General features: G+C 40.3%; 1 protein-coding gene across 1 annotated transcript; it reads left to right on the plus strand.

The window, feature by feature from the left end:
- The first annotated feature begins 211 nt into the window (after positions 1–211).
- On the plus strand, positions 212–17,662 carry gucy2cb (guanylate cyclase 2Cb). The gene is made up of 27 exons (XM_063482141.1): positions 212–413; positions 1,547–1,659; positions 3,617–3,684; positions 3,851–4,066; positions 4,215–4,333; positions 4,984–5,086; positions 6,502–6,616; positions 6,925–7,066; positions 7,520–7,602; positions 7,771–7,879; positions 8,489–8,570; positions 10,274–10,376; positions 10,454–10,510; positions 10,628–10,699; positions 10,826–10,930; positions 11,054–11,140; positions 12,697–12,829; positions 12,920–13,057; positions 13,197–13,273; positions 13,363–13,454; positions 13,604–13,762; positions 16,195–16,387; positions 16,468–16,642; positions 16,754–16,852; positions 17,043–17,137; positions 17,262–17,338; positions 17,422–17,662. Exons 1-27 carry the CDS (start codon positions 212–214, stop codon positions 17,633–17,635), a joined length of 3,228 nt encoding a protein of 1,075 aa, XP_063338211.1. The 3' UTR covers positions 17,636–17,662.
- Positions 17,663–18,684: the final 1,022 nt, after the last annotated feature.

Below are 18,684 nucleotides of genomic sequence, written 5' to 3' on the forward strand. Positions count from 1 at the left end.
AAGACTTTCGCACAGGATTTATTTTTTCTTCAAGGCAAACCTTTCAGCAAAGCCTTGGTGGATCAGGCAAAGCTTTATTCAAGGTGATCGTAAGTTAAGAGGGAGTTTTCCAAGTGTTTTGGTGACTTTACTGAACTGGATTCAGGATCGGTGGATACCATGGACTCTCTTTAACGGCTAAAAAACACAAGCACTCACCTGGGAGCTGAGAATGGGCTCGGGAAGCTGGTTACTGTGTTTGTTCATCTTTGGAATTCTTGTGGCATCGTGTCCTGGTGTTGGACAATGTGGGAGTGGGATTACAATCAACGTTATACTGTTGGATGATGAGGACTCTCCCTGGAGCCTCCAGTATGTGGAAGGACAAATACTGAAGGCCATAGAGAAAGATTCAGCCATTAATGCTGCCCAGGGTAATGAAATTAAAAACTAAAACAAACAAACCACATGACAAATCTGCACAAAATCAGACATTTTGATCTCTAGTGCAACAGCACTCTCTATATACAGTATGTATATTGGTACACTCATGTTTATAGATACTGATAATTACACATATGTCACTGGCTATTATTGTTAATTTATATTTACTGCTTTGCATACTGTTGCCAACCTTCAACGCCAGTCCTATTTTCAGATTTTTATGTTGCTTTTCCCAAAAGTAACAATTTTAAAGCTGTTTTAGGAATTATTTAGGGATTTCACTATTAAAGACTAAAAAAGTATACAAGAAAAGTAAAGCTGCTACTGTTAACAGATATTCTTTAGTTAGTTTCATAAACTAGCAGATTAAAGATCGTTTTCCTATTAACTACAAGGAAGCTACCTGCAACGCTTATTAGCTTACTAGCATAAAACGCTTGTTCTACTAAGCTAGGATACTGATCTTATATCAGTTTAGCCTGACTTTTGGTCAACATGACAACAGTACAGTTTGGTGTTAGTTTTGACTCACCCACAGTCTGCAATGATGCCATTATGCAAAAAGTATTTGCTATCGATACCTATTATTTAAGATAATTAAACATAAAAGGGTTTGTTTTTTTTTGGCTAGCAGGATTTTTTTTATCTAGCCAAGTTTTTATTAAGTGGCTGTTAGGAGAGCCCTGGACGGGTTTATTTATAAACATTATCAGTAAAACTTAAACAGAATGTCCCAGTTTATGACACAGGTAATCAAAAGTAGTTGTCTTGTTTGCCAGCTGAAATTTGTTGGTGTTTTTTTATTAGCAACTGTGATTCTTCAGCTGTAGCTAGCTATTTAAGCTAACATGGTTCTGTGTCTTTTACTGTTGTGGAGTGTAAACTTCCAAAATTAATAGATTTTGCATATATGGTAGAATTCAGGGCCTACTTCCAAGCTCTAGTACATCCCTCCCCCCACACACACACACACAGACACACACACACACACACACAGACACACACACATTTTATTTCTCTTTAAAACAAATCTAATATCCACATACACACTGCGGTTCAAAATGGAGAGAAAGTCAAAACTAACATCTGGAACTGTCTTTCTTTCCACACACCCAAGATCCAGCTGTGACTTTTAACCTAACTGCAAATTTCAGTGGGTTTGACACAACCTTATACTGGCACCGAGGCTGCCGGAGCAGTTCATGTGAAGCAGTTGCAGAGCTAAACAGCCTGACGGTAAGTAGCTACAGTTTTACATGAAAAAAATAAATAAATAAATAAAATAAAAATCAGCATGTTGGATGCACATATACATGAGCCTGTGTAACCCTGAGATCTTGCTTCCACAGGACATTCATTTATGGCTTGGATGCAGTTTTTAGTTCGTAGACCTGCTCTCCTCATTAATGCCATAGACACTTTTTTGTGCAAGACCACAAATCAAAACAAGACTATACCAGTCTCAGTAAATCTCTGTAAAAACTTAACAGAATCACTGCTAAGCCAACGAAAACTATTATTTCACTTCCTTTCTGAACTCTTTAAACACCACAGTTTTCCTTCAACTACTGTCAAAGACATGCCTTGCTTGGCCTGCTGGTATTTGCTGTCTACTGCCGAAGTCCCACACGACAGCCAAGCTTGAGTCGACTCCTGCTCCAGTTTGCCCCCATTGCAGGCATGGGACACCTTAAAGCCACAGCCCCTTGCAACTGCCTCAGCTAAGGAGGTTCAGAATATGTGTCACCCCTCACACTCAGAATCCCTTCTAAGCTTTTCCAGAGGTAGGAGCTGAAGATCTCCTGGACTAGGGGCCTCTGCCCGATGCTTCCAGCGTACCTTTACTGTACCACTAGGTAGTTACTTGACAGCTCAACTCACTACCTAGCCAAGACATCTGGTCCAGATGTGATGATGGGATTACAAAATCAAATATCAGTACCGAGTGCACTTATGAATACCCTATGCAGGCCATTTCCCAGCCTTCAGCCCTCCAAGTTTAACTGTTATTAGCATGCAACATAAGAATGTGAATAATGAAAACTCCCAGCTGGAGTCCACAGCTGGGCCATCTTCCTCCCCCCACTCATGCGTTCGGTGCATAAGCGCAAATGGCGGTCAGGACCCGTCCCCCGACTTGAGAGCAATCCTCTTGTCCACTGGGCGAAACCCAAACAAACAGGCACATTGAGGGCATCTCAAAGCTCAGACCGTGCAATGCTCAGAGAAACTGCAAAAAACCCAAGAGCTACAACCAAACACACCTTATTAGCACAAAACCCTCATACTAACTGTCAAACACAGTGGTGGAGGGGTTCTGTTTGGGGCTTGTTTTGCATCCACAGGATCTAGGATCGTTGCAGTCACTGAGTTGACCATGAATTCCTTTTAAGATGTGAGGCCATCTATCCAACAGCTTAAAAATGGTTCATGCAACAATAATCAAAGCACAGCGGCAAATCTACAACATAATTTCTGTGAAATAAAAGGATCTAAGTGCTGCAAAGGCCCAAAGTTCAGCTTGCCTGAAATTCTGTGGCAGGACCATAAGAGAACTGTGCATAAATGAGTGCTTAAAATCTCAATAAGTTAAAGCAACGTTGTAAAGAAGAGTGGGGCAAAATTCCATAAGAATGATGACAAAATCATACAGAAAACTTCAAGGTATTCCTGCTGAAGGCTTGGGTCTCAGTTTAACACAAAGTCTTTCACATGAGTGTATAAGGTCCTATATAAATACCAAGTAATGTCTTATTATGAACCACACCTGACATTTTGCACAGTTCTATGGCGTATTGAGTTTTTCTGAGTAGTGTAGTAAACAGATGTTTGCTTGTTTGTTTTTTGCCTTGGTGCATGCTTCAAGTTTGGAATATGGAGCATGTAAAATGATCCATTTACAAGGCTTTTGGATATGTTGCATCATTTGCAATTTTGTCTGAGCAAGTGTTGTAAAAAAATATTTTAGACTTTGCTACACCCTGATGATTTTATTATGTTATATAGTAAAATAAACCTGCTGTCCCACAGTGAGAACATTTTTCCACAAACTACTTCTAGTGCAAGGAAAACAGGTCGATTTTCCAAGAAACCTGAAAGAAAACAAGGGTTTGGGTCTCAGGAGTTTAAAGATCAGGCAAAATTTGCATAAAATTCTGTCAATTGTTCGCTGTATATGTTTTTATTTTTGCAGGAATCAGGAAATCTGGGATGTGCTGTGCTTGGACCCACGTGCACCTATGTTACTTTCCCAATAGTGGAGTAAGTTCCAAATTTTCCAAGGACATGATTCTGCCAATAAACTTGAAAAAGACACTTCAGATTTTCAAACAGGTTTTGCCTGTGTTGCACTATGCTTATCATTCATCAGTTTATCATAATTAGTCGATACCATTGTCTCCCTGTCTTTTTTATTCTCTTCTTCCAGTAAGGAAGCCGGCATGAGTCTCAGTAGACCCATTTTGTCAGCAGGAAGCTTTGGTCGCTCGTGCGACTACACCTTTAACTTGCAGCGACTCCTGCCACCTGCACGCAAGATCGCTGACTTTGTTACCCACTTCTGGAAAGAAAACAATGAGCTCAAACCTTCATGGAAGGCAGCGTATATTTATAAAAGAACGAACCCCACAGAGGAATGCTTTTGGTGAGTAACCCATCTTTAAAGAGAGACTCATATGTTGTGAGCTATTACAAAATCTGATAAATGATATTTTTAATTATATTCTAGATACATTTTTAAATTAAAATTTCTTTTAATTTAAATTATGCATTATATTCATTTTCATCTTCAGGTATGTAAGTGCAATTGAAGCGACGGTGGAACCGCTTGCCTTAAATATTTCAATAATGCCTCTACGCAGTCCCGCAGAACTGCACAGCGCGCTTACATCACCCAACAGGACATGCAACTGTAAGAATTTGATGTATTTTTTCCTCAAACAAGATCGAAAACCTCTGTTTTCACAGCGAGACATAACAATGGCGTTCAGTTTGCTGGGACAACACACACAGACAGCTAGGATGCTATTTTCCCAAGAGAGCCCAGGGCCAGGTTCTACAAAGCACATTTAATGAAAACTATTGAGTTTGTTAACGCTGTCATCATGAGGGAGACTCTGAATTTTCTGTTTCAGAAGGAGAGCTAGCTCGAGGGCCATAATAGCTTTTCTTTGAACTTCCTGCTGCATATTTTTACGCCACATTACGAAGGGTGAATAAAAAAAAAACACCAACAGTATCAAGCTATGCTTTTACAAGTATGTACTTGTAAAACATTTCTAAGTTTGACTTTTGATAATGACAGCTTTCACGCTTCAAAGAATGACCTTAATTTAACAATTTGTGTCCCAGAGCTTACGGACACACAGCCTCCCCTTTGTTTCATGTTGATGTCACCATAAAAGAGGGCTTTAGGTTTTGGTATTAACTGTGGTTTCAAGGTTGAAGAAGTAATTTAAATGGAAATCAAGTTTGTATTTGAGTCCCAAGGCCAACTAGGCAAAAAAAAGAAGAAAAAAGTAACTATAGGACTGTGCTGTTACAAATACTTCTCTGCTGCAGTGTTCATCATGTGTGGCTCACCAGTGGACCTAGTGGAAATTAAAAATGGCTCTAAGGCTGCAGACAGCAGTGATATCGTCTTCATCCTCATTGATCTTTACAGGTTAGTGCTGTTGAATCATTTCACCTTTGTTCCTCTTTATTCCACTTGTTTTCTTATTTTGTAGTCTTTTTCTCTAACCCCACAGCAGTGATTCACAATCAGAAGTACCTTCCTAACTGGTGAATGGGTACCTGGAGATTGTAAAGTAGTGACTGACTGATTGAGTGATTTCATGGAGTCAGTTACTGTGTGTCATCATAAGATGAGACTAAGTGTGGGAAGAATGAAGAAGCAGACATAGATGGAATAAAAAATTCAATCAGGACAGCTCGAGCCAACATAATATAATTTCCATCATCTATGACTGCTCAACCATCCAATGTACACACTTAAAACGCCTCAGGAGGGGAGAGGAGCAGCAAAGCAGGGAGTGGCAACAAACATGACATTAAGTCACCATGAAAACTGAAAGTTGGGATGGAGCTGGGTTGCAAAATGGCTTGCAGAGGTAGCGGTTATGGTCAGGCTAAAGCTCCTTTGGGATCCAATGTACTATTACTTGATGCCCTGACTAAACACTTGATGTTTTTTGTCAAAAGCCGAACACAGCAGAAGTAGTAAGCCTAATTCAATTTCCGGAAGAAAGATTTTTAAAAATTGGACAAAACTTGCTAAGCTAAATGGCTAACTTAGAAAGCAAAAATGCGCAAAATAGCACAAACTAGGCTAAGTCTATTGAGTTTTCAACAGTATTATTATTGAATGATAATATCCATCTTTATACCATTAAAATTTGGTAAAGCATGGTAAGCAAAGATCTATACCAAGTAAACTGAGTGTATAGAGTAGAAATGAATAACTAAGCAATCAAATGCAGCTAAATTACTGAATATAATAGAATAATATATAATAACTGTGTAGGGTAATTTCCAATAAACCAAGTTCAAAAAGGGAGTCTATGGCTGACGCGTGTTCCTGGTTTCCAAAAGAAATGCTTCCAGTTGCATTTTGATTTGAAGACTGTTTATTTATTACAAACTGAGGATGTAACAATGAACTCCTTCCTAAAAAAGCATGAAAGTTCCAAAATATGGCAGTTATCCAGAAGTACCTGTGCACACGGTCAGAAAACCGTGAGACTCCTAACCTCTCTGTCCATGCTCCTCCCCTTCCCTCTCGCACAGGGTTTCATGCTATTATTGCACTTACATACTTAAAGTGAGAGGTACCCCCTTTAGGTTCCAATCCCAAAACAGTGACTTAAAATTACTTTATGTAAACACATATATTTTCACATTTATTAATCCTGAAAAGATGACTTATGTAATGAATCTATGAATTATAAAACAAACATGAACTCAATCGTAAATAAAAATATAAAGCAGACGTCTGGCGCTTACAAACTGAATGAAACTGAAGGAAATTTCTGCACATGTAGAATTTTTCATCAGACCTCTGCTGATTCCTCTACACAGTGATGTATACTACACCAACACATCGTCGCTGCCAGAAATGAAGAACGTGTTGGTGCTTACCATGCCGAACACCCGAAGCTACAGAATCAACCCAAACCTTAAAGACAACAACACGGTGAGCAAACCAGAAATACACAATGGCTGTTTTTGTTCCGCTCACTCTGAATAATCAACTTGTAGGGTTTTAAGGGAAAATAAGGGATTAACAACACAGGACCATGCCAACTAGAAATGGACCTCTGAAGAGTTAATAATAAATGTTCAATGAAATATCATTAAATAAAGTCTTCACTGAGTATAAAATATATAAAATAATTAATCGCCTGTATAGTGAAGGATGCATCTTAGATCTCCTTCACACAAATCTAAGGGCTATACTGAGAAAGTAGTTTCAACCATCTGTCTCTGTCTGTTCCTCTGCAGATGAACGACTACATGGCTGCATACCATGACGCAGTGCTCTTTATTGGCCAAGTGATGAGAACAATTTCTAAACAAAATAAGTCTCAGCTTCACAGGACGGAATATGTGAATGTAAATTACTTCAGAAACACCAAATTTACTGGTAAGGCAGGTGGAAGATAACAGCGAGGAGGGGGAAGTACTTGCATACAAGCTGCAAGTATCTGTATTAGCAAATACACAAGAATTTACGCAAGTTAGCATTTAATACTTTTTTGGCGGCTGCAGATAGTTGCAGTTAAGCATACTGAGCAAAACTGAAACAAATACTAAAATTAGCTTGTGAAAAGTGGGAAAACACCATCCACCAAAACACTCGTGAGCTGATCTCAGAGCAGACATGGCTACTGTGAGGTCGAACAGATGGAGGCTGTCAACTGCTATCACTTCTTTGTGTTTTCATTGACACAACGAGAGTTGGTATAACAGCCCGCAGCTGTAAGCAGCCGGTTGTGAGTGCAAGTTTGACTGAGAGACGCATTAAAGGTTTACAGCTGACACACATGGTGAAATGAAGTGAACAGAAGTTTAAAAACTTTTGTGTGATTCTGCTCAGGGATTGCTGGGAATTATACGCTGGACGAGTACGGGGACAGAGACGTGGCTTACTCAATCATCTACACCACTACTGACAGCAAGGTATCTTTTTCTCCTGTTTTCTTTTTTGACATTTAGCAGTGAATACATGAAGAAAATACGCTGTGCTTTCAATCAGAATAAAACCTTACTGTGCTGCATCTCTTGCTTTTGGTTTGATGCTGAAATGTGTCTTTTTGTTTTTTTCCTCCCCTCTTGTGTCACATCCAGTACGATATTTTATTCACATTTGACACGGAGCGCAACAAAACCACAGTGGTGGAGGAGGCTCCTAAATTCATCTGGGGGAAAAGACTTCCCAATAACACGCCAGACAGCGGTACATCCAAAGACACACACACACACATACACACGTTTAGCTTTCATCATTGAGTTCAGTGGGCACAACCTCAAAATATGTCTTCACCTTAATATTTTAAAGATTTATATTAAGAGAACTTCCTTTTTTGTCCTCTAGAAAGAAGGCATGTCCACCATAATGATTTAGATCTCCACAACAAGGCCTGATCAGTTTGCATCCGCTCAGTCAGGTCGTTTTCAAAGACTTGCACTAATCCAAGGTTCCGGTGAATTATATGTAAGGCTTCAGCTGTGGTTTAAGCACCTCTCTGTTTTATCTCAATTAGTGTGGATTTGTGTCCCTGTTTTCATTTAATAAGCATTAATGGTAGGTATGCACAGGAGGAAAAGTTATAGCAACCATAAACTGCTCCACATACATCAACTTTTGCATGTTTTATATGAAGTGGTTTTATGGCTCAGTTCTTCTTTTGTTTCCTGTAGATGACCTCCTCACAGCCCTATCTGAGATAAGCTTAAATATTATGGCACTTGAACGCTCGGCCCATGTTTATCTTTTGTCCTCTGTGTGTCAGAAGCATCGGCTTGGAACTGAAGTGGTGCTTCTTTTTTGTCTTTATTACTGTAGGCCCTGCAATTCACAACATCATTGTGATTGTGTTGGCTGTTACTGTGGTCGTAGTGGCCACGATCGCCTTTATTTTCTACAGGTATGCCATAGCACATAGAACATGAGAATAACAGAGAGTTATTAAGTGTGTGGCAGATTTCAATTAAATGTTTGCATTCTCTGTAAAAGGTCATGAATTTACATAAATGATTTTAGCCCCATCATATAATGGCATATATAGTAGTACGGTAGATACACTGCTCCAAAAATTGCAGGAAAACTTTGAAAACACGACAGCTTTTAATGGGAAAAAAAATCACAGTGGATATCTACACTGATAGGGACTTGGTAATGTGTTAGGAGTGAAAAAGTGCCCCATAATTTAATGGAAATGTAATGATCAACCTACAAAGGGCTGAATTCAAAGACACCCCAAAAATCAAATTGAAGAAAAGAAGCAGCAGGCTAGGCCACTTTACTGAAATTTCATTGCAACAACTCAAAATGGTGCTGCATGCACGCCTGACAATGTCAGCAACATGCTCCTGATGAGATAATGGATGGTGTCCTGGGGGACCTACTCCCAGATCTGGACCTGGGTGTCACTGAGCTCCTGACAGCTTCAGATGGGCTGAAACTGAAAGTCCCAAAGGTGTCAGGCAAGTGTGGAGGCCAGACATCGGTATCATCGTCCAGAAACTTCCTGCATACTCTCAGCACATAAGGCCGGGCATTGCTGTGTATTCAGAGGAAGATTTCATCCTGATACCCGATTGCCAGTCAGGGTGCCGTTGTCTGTAGACATCTCTGCGTCCCTCTATGTATAGGCCTCCCCAGTGCATCACTGACCCACCACCAAACCAGTCATGCTGAAGGATGTTACAGACAGCATTGCATTCTCCACGGGTTCTCCAAACCCTTTCACTTCTGTCACATGTGCTCAAATGAACCTGCTCTCATCTGTGCAATGCACAGGGCTCCAGTGGTGGACCTGCCTGTTTTGGTATTCTGTGGGAATGTGAATCAGGCTGCACAGTGCTGGGCAGTGAGCACAGGGCCCACTGGAACACGCTGGGCCCTAAATCAGCTTCATGAAGTCTGTTCTGATTGTCTGGTCAGAGACATTAACACTAGTGTCCTGCTGGAGCTTTGACAGTTCTCATTTTGCACAAAAAAGCAGATAGTGGTCCTGATGATGGGTTAAAGCCTTCTCCGGGCCTGTCCAGAGTAACTGCCTGTGTCCTGAAATCTCCTCTGTGCTCTTGAGACTGTCCCGGGAGACACAGCAAACCTTTTGTAAATGGCACGTATTAATGTGCCAACATGGAGGAGTTGGACTACCTGTGGAGCCTCTGTAGGGTCAAGGTATCACGTCATGCCACCAGCAGTGACACTGACCCCAGAAAAATGCAAAAGTAGTAAAAAAATGGTCAGAAAAGATGAAGAGGGAAGAAAATGTCAGCGACCTCCAACTGAAACTGAACTAACCTCCTCTAAACTGACCAGATTAGTGTCCCAGACGTGTAACTGGCTTGGTGCTACACTCTGATTAAAAGGTGCTACAATTATCTTTTAGAGCTGTGTATATACGGACTTTCAGGTTACATGGAAAACAATCTGAAAGTCTGTATGTACTATACAGGTTACAGCTCTATTACACTCTTTTCATGAAATTCAAAACATGGACTCATGACATGAAATTAAAATTGAAAGCTGCCTTTTATAAACATAGGAGTCAGATGCTTTTCGTGCAACCAACCTTTACCAATAATCTCCTGATGCAGTTTTTCCTTTCCCGCATAGACAGAACAGAAGAGATCGACTGCTCAGGAAGCGCTGGTCCCACATTAACTCTGATCTCATCACGCTGATGGAAAATGATGACATCAACGTCATCTCCCTTAATGTAAGTGAGGTGTAAACACCTCAGTCAAGTCAGCTTTAAGAATGCTGTGACAGCGACCTTCCTCTAACCCCCATTAGATTGAGAGTAAGAAGAAAAAGAAGTTCAAGATCCGCTGCGTGCTCTACGATAAGAAGGTAGATGGACAGCATCCTGCAGTGTTTTCCAAATCAGTCAGCATCTAGTGCTTTTGCACTGATGAAAGTGAGTTAGCAGATGTAATCTGGTTGGTGCTTCTGCAATATTTCTTTCAGATTGTGATCTTGAAGGAGCTGAAGAACTCGGATGGGAACTTTGATAAAACCCAGAAAAGGGAGCTCAATGCGGTAAGACGCACACAAGCAGGTTTTCTGGATTTGATGTCTTATCACACTGAAATTATTTTATTGCCAGCCCTCTTTGTTAATGTTTATCCAAACTCACTAGCACTCCACATTTTTGCCCCCCCGCAGCTACTGCACATCGACTACTACAACCTCACAAAGTTTTACGGCACAGTCAAGTTAGATCATGGTGTCTTTGGCGTGTTTGAGTATGGCGAGCGAGGCTCGCTCAGGGTACGTATAGCAAAACTTTCAATTTGAGTCCATCTTCAGGTCTCAGTTTAAACACAGCCGTCAAGAAGTGTGAAGAATAAGAGTGCATTAATGCAGAACGTGGGCGTCTTTTTCTTTTTCAAGTATGTGCTGAATGACAAGATTTCATACCCAGAGGAGACCTTCATGGACTGGGAGTTCAAGATCTCTGTCATGTACGACATCGCCAAGGTGAGAGAGAAGTGCTCGACTCTGCCCGTGAGCAGAACAATTATCGAACTTAAGCATTTGCAAGCATCACATGCGGTGTGTGGCATGATAAGAGACCACACAAGTGTAGATTGACTCGTGACTCGCCGCCCTGAGCGGAAAAACGGTCACGTGTATCTGCCATAAAGCAGCACCATTCACTAAACACCAGAAATCATTACAGAGTCAAGGACAATGTAATGAATGACAGGATCAGTTTTTGTACTGAGAGCTTGACATAGTTAGTATCAATCTGTCTTAATACATAACTGAAAAATGGTTATGAAACTTAGTGTTACTCAATATTACTCTCCATTCATGCAGTGTGACATAAAAGTTCCCTTAATAACTGGTAATAAACTTTTGTACCTGATGTAAACTGCAATGGGATCACTTCACCTGTTACCGTATAATAAACTGAACCCAGAACTCGTTCATCATCAAAAAGAAAGGAAGGTTCGCTCAATCCTGACACTTATTTCACGTGAGTAATAATCGTTTACTAAAACTTTAGAAGTTCTATCAAAAGCCAAACGGACAAACTGAGTGTAATATGACTGCCAGGATTATACAGCGCTGTGCAAAGGTCCCCTCATGTCTTCATAGTTTGCTTCCAAGGAGCTAGATTTTGTTGCTTTGTTCAAACGGCTCCTGAGCAATAGTTTTGCAGGCTTTCTGAAAATCTTTTAAAGTTTTTATTTAGACATTGGCTGCTTTTTCACTCATTTTTAGTCCAGTAGACTATGCAAGCATAAAAAAGGCTCCTGACTCAAGAGATGAACCAGTGTTGTATCTACACATAAACAACTTTGCAAAGAACCCATTTTTAAACTCTATCTAAGTATAAAGAAAATGGATTTATAGTTTCAATAAGAAGTACATATAGTGAAGAGGCCTCCTTATCTGTAACAACTGTGATCAAAACAAAGCCATTAAAAGACTGTGCCTCTAAAGTTTGATCAGTTTGATCGATGTCACAGTGCGATAAACAGTGATTAATTTTTAACTTGGCAACTTACCAGAAAGACTCAATATTATCCCACTAGTTAATAAATAAATGATTAAACATTTAAAATGTAACATTTAAGTGTTGGTGGGGTTTTTTGTTCTAAGCTTGTTGTTTGATAAGTCAGACCCTGTGAAGGCACAGTAAGCTTTTATATAAGTAGATTTTTACTCACTGAAACGAGGAAAAATATTTTAAAAATTCAATTTCGTCAGGTTTTCTTAACTCATGTTTTTAGTTTAATGTAAACTCCTCATGTTTTGCAAAAACAAACTGTACATAATGGAGGGAAATGGAGATCATTTTTGGATTCAGCACCCTAAAAAACATAACATTTATCAAAAATATCCCATGAGACTGAAAAAATAAATTGTTTTTGCAGACCTGTGTTATGGGAGCTGCTGTTGCACTTGCCTCTGCCTGCCAGCAGAGGTCATTAAACACCAGATTACTCACCGCCTCTTTGATTTTTCATAAATCTCATTACTTCCACCAGTGGAAGGTGTAATGTTGCTCTGAATCCTCTGTGCAGGGCATGTCTTACCTCCATGCCAGTGACATTCAGGTTCACGGTCGCCTCAAATCCACCAACTGTGTGGTGGACAACCGCATGGTGGTGAAGATCACAGACTTTGGCTGCAATGCTTTTCTTAGCCCCTTCCAAGGTGACACCACAATCAAAAATCCTCCTGAAATATCTTTTAGTTCTCTTCTTTACCTGCTAACGTTTGTCTGTCTCCACATCATCCTGTCAGACTTGTGGACAGCTCCGGAGCATCTGAGGAACCAGGGCACGTCTCAGAAAGGAGACGTCTACAGTTTTGCCATCATTGCGCAAGAGATTGTTCTCAGGAAGAACACCTTCTACACGGAATCCTGCTCTGACCGATCAGGTTTCCAACACTCAAATACAATACGTGACAGTTACAGTCATTTTCTTTGCACCACCAAGTTCAGAGTGAAAGAAAGAAGGCCTGTTTGATCCAGAGCTACACTACAATGGCATCTGCGTCTCTGTGTGTTTCTCAACAGAAAAACTGTCCAGGCTCATGTCATCCTACTTCAGACCTGATCTTAACTTTGAGACGGCTTCAGAGAAAGAATTAGAGGTTTTTTTTTCATTCATGTGCCAGCTTTATTTTATTTTCAGTGTCTGTTTTGTCTGTTATGCATTCAAATTGTTCTTTCCTCCTGTAAGGTGTACACGTTGATAAAAAGCTGCTGGGATGAGGACCCAGAAAAAAGACCTGACTTTAAGAAAGTGGAAATTTATCTGGGGAAAATCATCAGGTAATAACGCTCTCTTAATGTTATTGCTGTTTTCAGCTATCAGTGTGCATGTCCTGGTGTAGCCTATATAGTTTCTGGGAACCGGATTACAGATTTCTATATATATCTCCCTCCTCATATCCCTTTTCTTCTCCTCTTCATCACTCCAGTAAAATCCATAATCAGGAAAATGAGAGCTACTTGGATAACATGATCAGACGGCTGCAGATGTATTCCAGAAACCTGGAGTACCTGGTGGAGGAGAGAACGGCCCTCTACAAAGCTGAGAGGGATCGAGCTGACAATCTTAACTTTATGCTGCTGCCTGGGTTTGTTTACACTTAAAGAAGAAATGCACATCATTAGACACTGAGAACAATCAGGACATAGATACTAAATCATTCATGTACTGTTAGAGAATTAGTTTTATTTCTACATTAACAGTGACCAGCACTGAGTTTCAGTGGTTAGCACTGTCACATTAAAGCAAGAAGGTTCACCCCTTGCCTACGTTGGTTTTCTCTACGTTGCTTGGTTTCTTCTCAGAGTTCAAAGACATCCATGGTAAGTTTATTGGTGATTCTAAATTACCTGTAAATGTGAATGGCCGTCTATGTACTATGCCTCCAAAAACAAGTCAAAATTTGAAGAAGAAATATGCTAAACTTGCTAAGTGGCTATAAAAGTTCAGCTAAGCATAAATTGTTAGATTGAATATTTTTAATGGGTAGTATACATTTATAGTTCTATAATTTTAAAAAGTGAATATAAATTTGAGGCTAAACAGCATAAACTATTGGATTAAATAGTTGAAATAGATAAGATAAGTTAGTAGTTACAGTATATAGTTTAAAAAGCTAGCATAAATTAGCAGATAGTTTACAAAGCTAGCATAAATTAGCAGATAGTTTAAAAAGCTAGCATAAATTAGAAGATAGTTTAAAAAGCTAGCATAAATTAATGACAATAAATGATTAGAAAGGTTACTTTAAATTGTTTGATTGAATTGTTAAAATAATTTGTGTAAACTGACGGTTAAAGCGTTTTAAAAGTTAGCATAAACTACTGGATTAAATATTTGAAATAGGTAAATTAGTGGTTAAATAATGTTTTCACAGTCTCCTGCATGGGGTGGGAGATGTTGTCCAACAGGGATGACAGCTTAGCCACCATTCTCCTGTCACTCACCACCTCCACTGGGTCCAGAGGGCATCCTAGAACAGAGCTGGCCCTCCGGATCAGCCTGTTCAGTCTCTTCCTGTCCCCAGAAGAGATGTTGCCGCCCCAGCAGACCACACCATAAAAGATGGCTGAGGCCACCACAGAGTCATAGAAGGTCTTCAGGAGTGGGCCCTCCACTCCAAACGACCTGAGTCTCCGCAGCAGGTACAGCCTGCTCTGTCCTTTCTTATAGAGGGCGTCTGAATTATGAGTCCAGTCTAGTTTATTGTTCAGATAAACACCAAGGTACCTGTAGCTGTCCACAGCCTCAGTGTCCATACCTTGAATGTTTAGTGGTTGCAGCGGAGGATGTTTGTGCCTGCGGAGGTCTACCACCAGCTCCTTGGTTTTTCTGGTGTTGATCTGGAGGTAGATCTGCTGGCACCAGTCCACAAAGCCTTGTGTCAGTTCTCTGTATTCAATGTCGTCCCCATCAGTGATGAGGCCGACTATTGCAGAGTCATCAGAGAACTTCTGCAGGAAGCACTGGGTGGAGTTGTGGGAGAAGTCTGCAGTGTAGATGGTGAAGAGGAACAGAGCCAGAACCGTTCCCTGTGGGGCCCCCGTATTGCAGACGACCCTGTCCGACACACAGCCCTGAGTTCTCACATACTGTGGTTGGTCGGTGAGGTATTCCAGTATCCATGATGTGAGGTGATGGTCCACTCCTGTGTTCTCCAGCTTGTCTTTCAGCACTGAGCACTGACAGCACGTAGCAGCTCCTTCAGTGGCAGGCTGCGTCACCCACAATGTGGGACGGAGAGATTCCGCAGGTCTTTCTTTCCTACTGCTGTCAGACTCCACAACAAAGACTGTGCAGCTGACCAAACATCCACACATGTGCAATAACACTATGTGCAATTCTCTTTTTTGACAACATTGTATTTTATTCTATTCTATTGTGTACAGTATCTTATTCTTATTCTCTTATCCTATTCCAGTGTTTTTTCTTAATTTTTGCTTCTGTAACTTTGCACTGTCCACTTTCTGCTGTAACAAAACAAATTTCCCACGTGTGGGACTAATGAAGGTTATCTTATCTGATCTTATCTTATGTTAAAAAATTAGAATAAATGAATGGCTATAAATGGTTAAAAAGTTACCATACATTGTTGAATAAAATTGTTAAATGAATAGTTAATACAAACTGACTAATAAAAGACCTAGTCTAATAGTAACCCTATTAATTAAAAGCTAAATAGTTTTTAAAAAGCTAACACAAATTAATGGTTAAATAGTTAATAAATTAGCATACATTTGTCACTTTAAATGGTTAGAAATGTTACCTTAATTATTAGTAAATAATTGAAATAATTAGTGTTAATTAATGATCAAAAAGTTGTTGGTTGTAACAAGTAGCATTATTGAACTGTTTAAAATGGATAGTTATCTAAAAATAAAGGATACATGGATGAAATGGATGGATGAACTGTTGGGGAAACTTGGGGGGGCCTTTGGTTTAACCAACTCAAAATCAGAATGAAATCTCAATGGAAAAAATGTCTTTTCTTTATTATCTGTTTCTCTCTGTGGTTAAAAGCCCGGTGGTTAAAAGCCTGAAGGAGACCGGGGCTGTGGAGCCAGAGCTGTACGATGAAGTTACAATATATTTCAGTGACATAGTTGGCTTCACCACTCTGTGCCAGTACAGCACGCCGATGGAAGTTGTGGACATGCTTAACGACATCTACAAGGGGTTTGACAGCATCGTCGACCACCACGATGTGTACAAGGTATTGGCAGGGATGAAACCGAAGAGATTCAGGCACCCAGCAATGAGCACGAACATCATGGTTTCCTTTATTATCCTCAGGTGGAGACAATAGGGGATGCCTACATGGTTGCTTCTGGTCTTCCAAAGAGAAATGGGAACAGGCATGCAGTGGATATTTGCCGCATGGCGCTGGACATCTTGGCATTCATGGGCACCTTCCAGCTCCGACATCTTCCTGGTATTCCTGTGTGGATACGAATCGGTGTACACTCAGGTCTCTTCTTCTTTGTTTTTCATTTTTTTAATTGGTCATTTCGGCAAATCAATTCACCTCCTGCTGATCTTTACACTAATTCTTCTGTCTCCTGGTTGTTTGTGGGTTCAGGTCCCTGTGCGGCGGGCGTTGTGGGAATAAAGATGCCCAGATATTGTTTATTCGGAGACACGGTCAACACAGCATCTCGTATGGAATCTACAGGACACCGTGAGTGGACACATGTAATGAGCAAACTGATTTACACTGACATTTTCTCTAGCCGCTTCCTTTGTTCTCGTTATTTTACATGAATGACTTCCCGTACATTACTCTAGTGCAATTATAGAAGCCAGCAGTCAGCCTAATTAAATAAAGTGACCACAGCCAAGCTCTGTTGTTTTTCTTTTTTATCTCACAGCCCTGCGGATCCATGTCAGTCAGCCTACCATAGATATCCTGGAGAGAACAAACTGCAAGTTTGAGTATGAGATGAGAGGGGAAACATACCTGAAGGTAAAGGTTGGTCTCTTCATTCAATGTAGCAGCATGTCAGCCAAATTAAATTGAGATACAGTGACAAAAATCTTCACTGCGACACTGATGCCAGTGACTGTGATGAATATGTGGGTTTTTTTAGGGTAAAGGCACAGAAACAACTTACTGGTTGACAGGTGAAACTGGTGAAGACTACGATCTTCCTACTCCACCCACAACGTGAGTAAAAAAGAGATAAAATCCTTTCACATGCAGCTCCGCATCTGAGATTCACTCTTTCAACATGGTGCTTTCTCTTCCAGTGAAAACGTCCAGCGGCTTCAGCAGGACCTCGCCCACATGATCTTGACGTGTTTGGAGCGTCGCTCGCGAGGTTCCGTGCGAAGGAAGAAGCTGCCACCAAGTCAGAGCAAGGAGGACACCAGCGACCAGGGGTCAGAGGTCGAGTCTGAGAGCAGCCTTCCCGAGTACCTGCATCTAGCCACTGTGGATAACACACTCAGTACCTTCCTGTAGAGCATGCTGTAACTATTTGCCTGTTATTGCATATAGAGCAGGAAATCAAGCATAGAAAAATGAGGAATTAAGAGTCCTGTGTCTAAAGACCTCAAATATTCACGCATTATTTTCTGCCATCATTTTGGGTGGTTGGAAAATTTGTACTTATGTTATTTTTTACCCACTCAAGTGTCATAGCTGAAAACCAAAACTTTAGATTTGTTCAGTGCAGATTTTTTTCTATAACCAGTTGGGGGGTTTTGTTATCCCCTGTCAAAAGAAAAACGGTCAAAAAGTGCATTTTAGGCCAACTTTGAAGGACAGGTACTCAGCTAAAACAAGATTTAGCAAATTTAAGGATTCATTTTTATCCAAATTTTGATTCCAGGCTCAGCTTCTAGCTCTTTTTCCTTTTATGCCAAAATTATTTTTTGCTACATCTGTATTTTTACACCTGTTAATGTGTAATAATATGGTTCGGAAATGGATCTACATGATCTATAAAATAGTGTGGAAACCCAAACTGAAGTTATGAGGGGTCAAAGACACTTGGAAAAATAAAGAATAAATAAACAAATAAAAGCACAAAATTTCAGCACCAGTTATATCGCAAAAAACAAACAAACCCAAACACAGCTGATGCTCATGTGGTCAGGTGGCAGCGCTTTTGGATTTGATTCACTTACTATGGAATGAGCCAGCCGCAGCACCCTCGCATGCCAGTGCAGATGCTGCTAATGGCCTGTTCAACTAACAAAACACAGGAACACAATAAGAACAGAAGAGGCCGTTTTGCGCACACAGAAATGCAGGATCGCCCTTTTTGTGCATTGTACAGTTTGGAAAAAGTTTTAGAAGTACAGTACAATATAGTTACTGTATTTGCAATATATCCTCTTGTTTTTGTCATTAATGTTCATTGATTGTTTCTGCTGCTTAGCTTAAAACTGAGTTATTCTATTTATGTACAGCGCTTAATGTGTATTTGTTTCCACATTTGTCAGCCAGTAAGTAAATTATAGGTCCCATAAAAATCTATAGACAAAGCTTATAAAAGTCACAACTCA

The sequence above is a fragment of the Pelmatolapia mariae genome, linkage group LG8 (assembly GCF_036321145.2).
Source record: "Pelmatolapia mariae isolate MD_Pm_ZW linkage group LG8, Pm_UMD_F_2, whole genome shotgun sequence".
Classification (NCBI taxonomy): domain Eukaryota; kingdom Metazoa; phylum Chordata; class Actinopteri; order Cichliformes; family Cichlidae; genus Pelmatolapia; species Pelmatolapia mariae.

What these genes read in the sequence shown, in the direction of transcription:
- gucy2cb (XM_063482141.1), top strand. Translation starts at nt 212, where the DNA reads ATGGGCTCGGGAAGCTGGTTACTGTGTTTGTTCATCTTTGGAATTCTT. An exon ending in GTTACTTTCCCAATAGTGGA is followed by an intron (nt 3,685 to 3,850) that starts GTAAGTTCCAAA and finishes CTCTTCTTCCAG; the next exon opens with TAAGGAAGCCGGCATGAGTC. An exon ending in CCCACAGAGGAATGCTTTTG is followed by an intron (nt 4,067 to 4,214) that starts GTGAGTAACCCA and finishes TTTCATCTTCAG; the next exon opens with GTATGTAAGTGCAATTGAAG.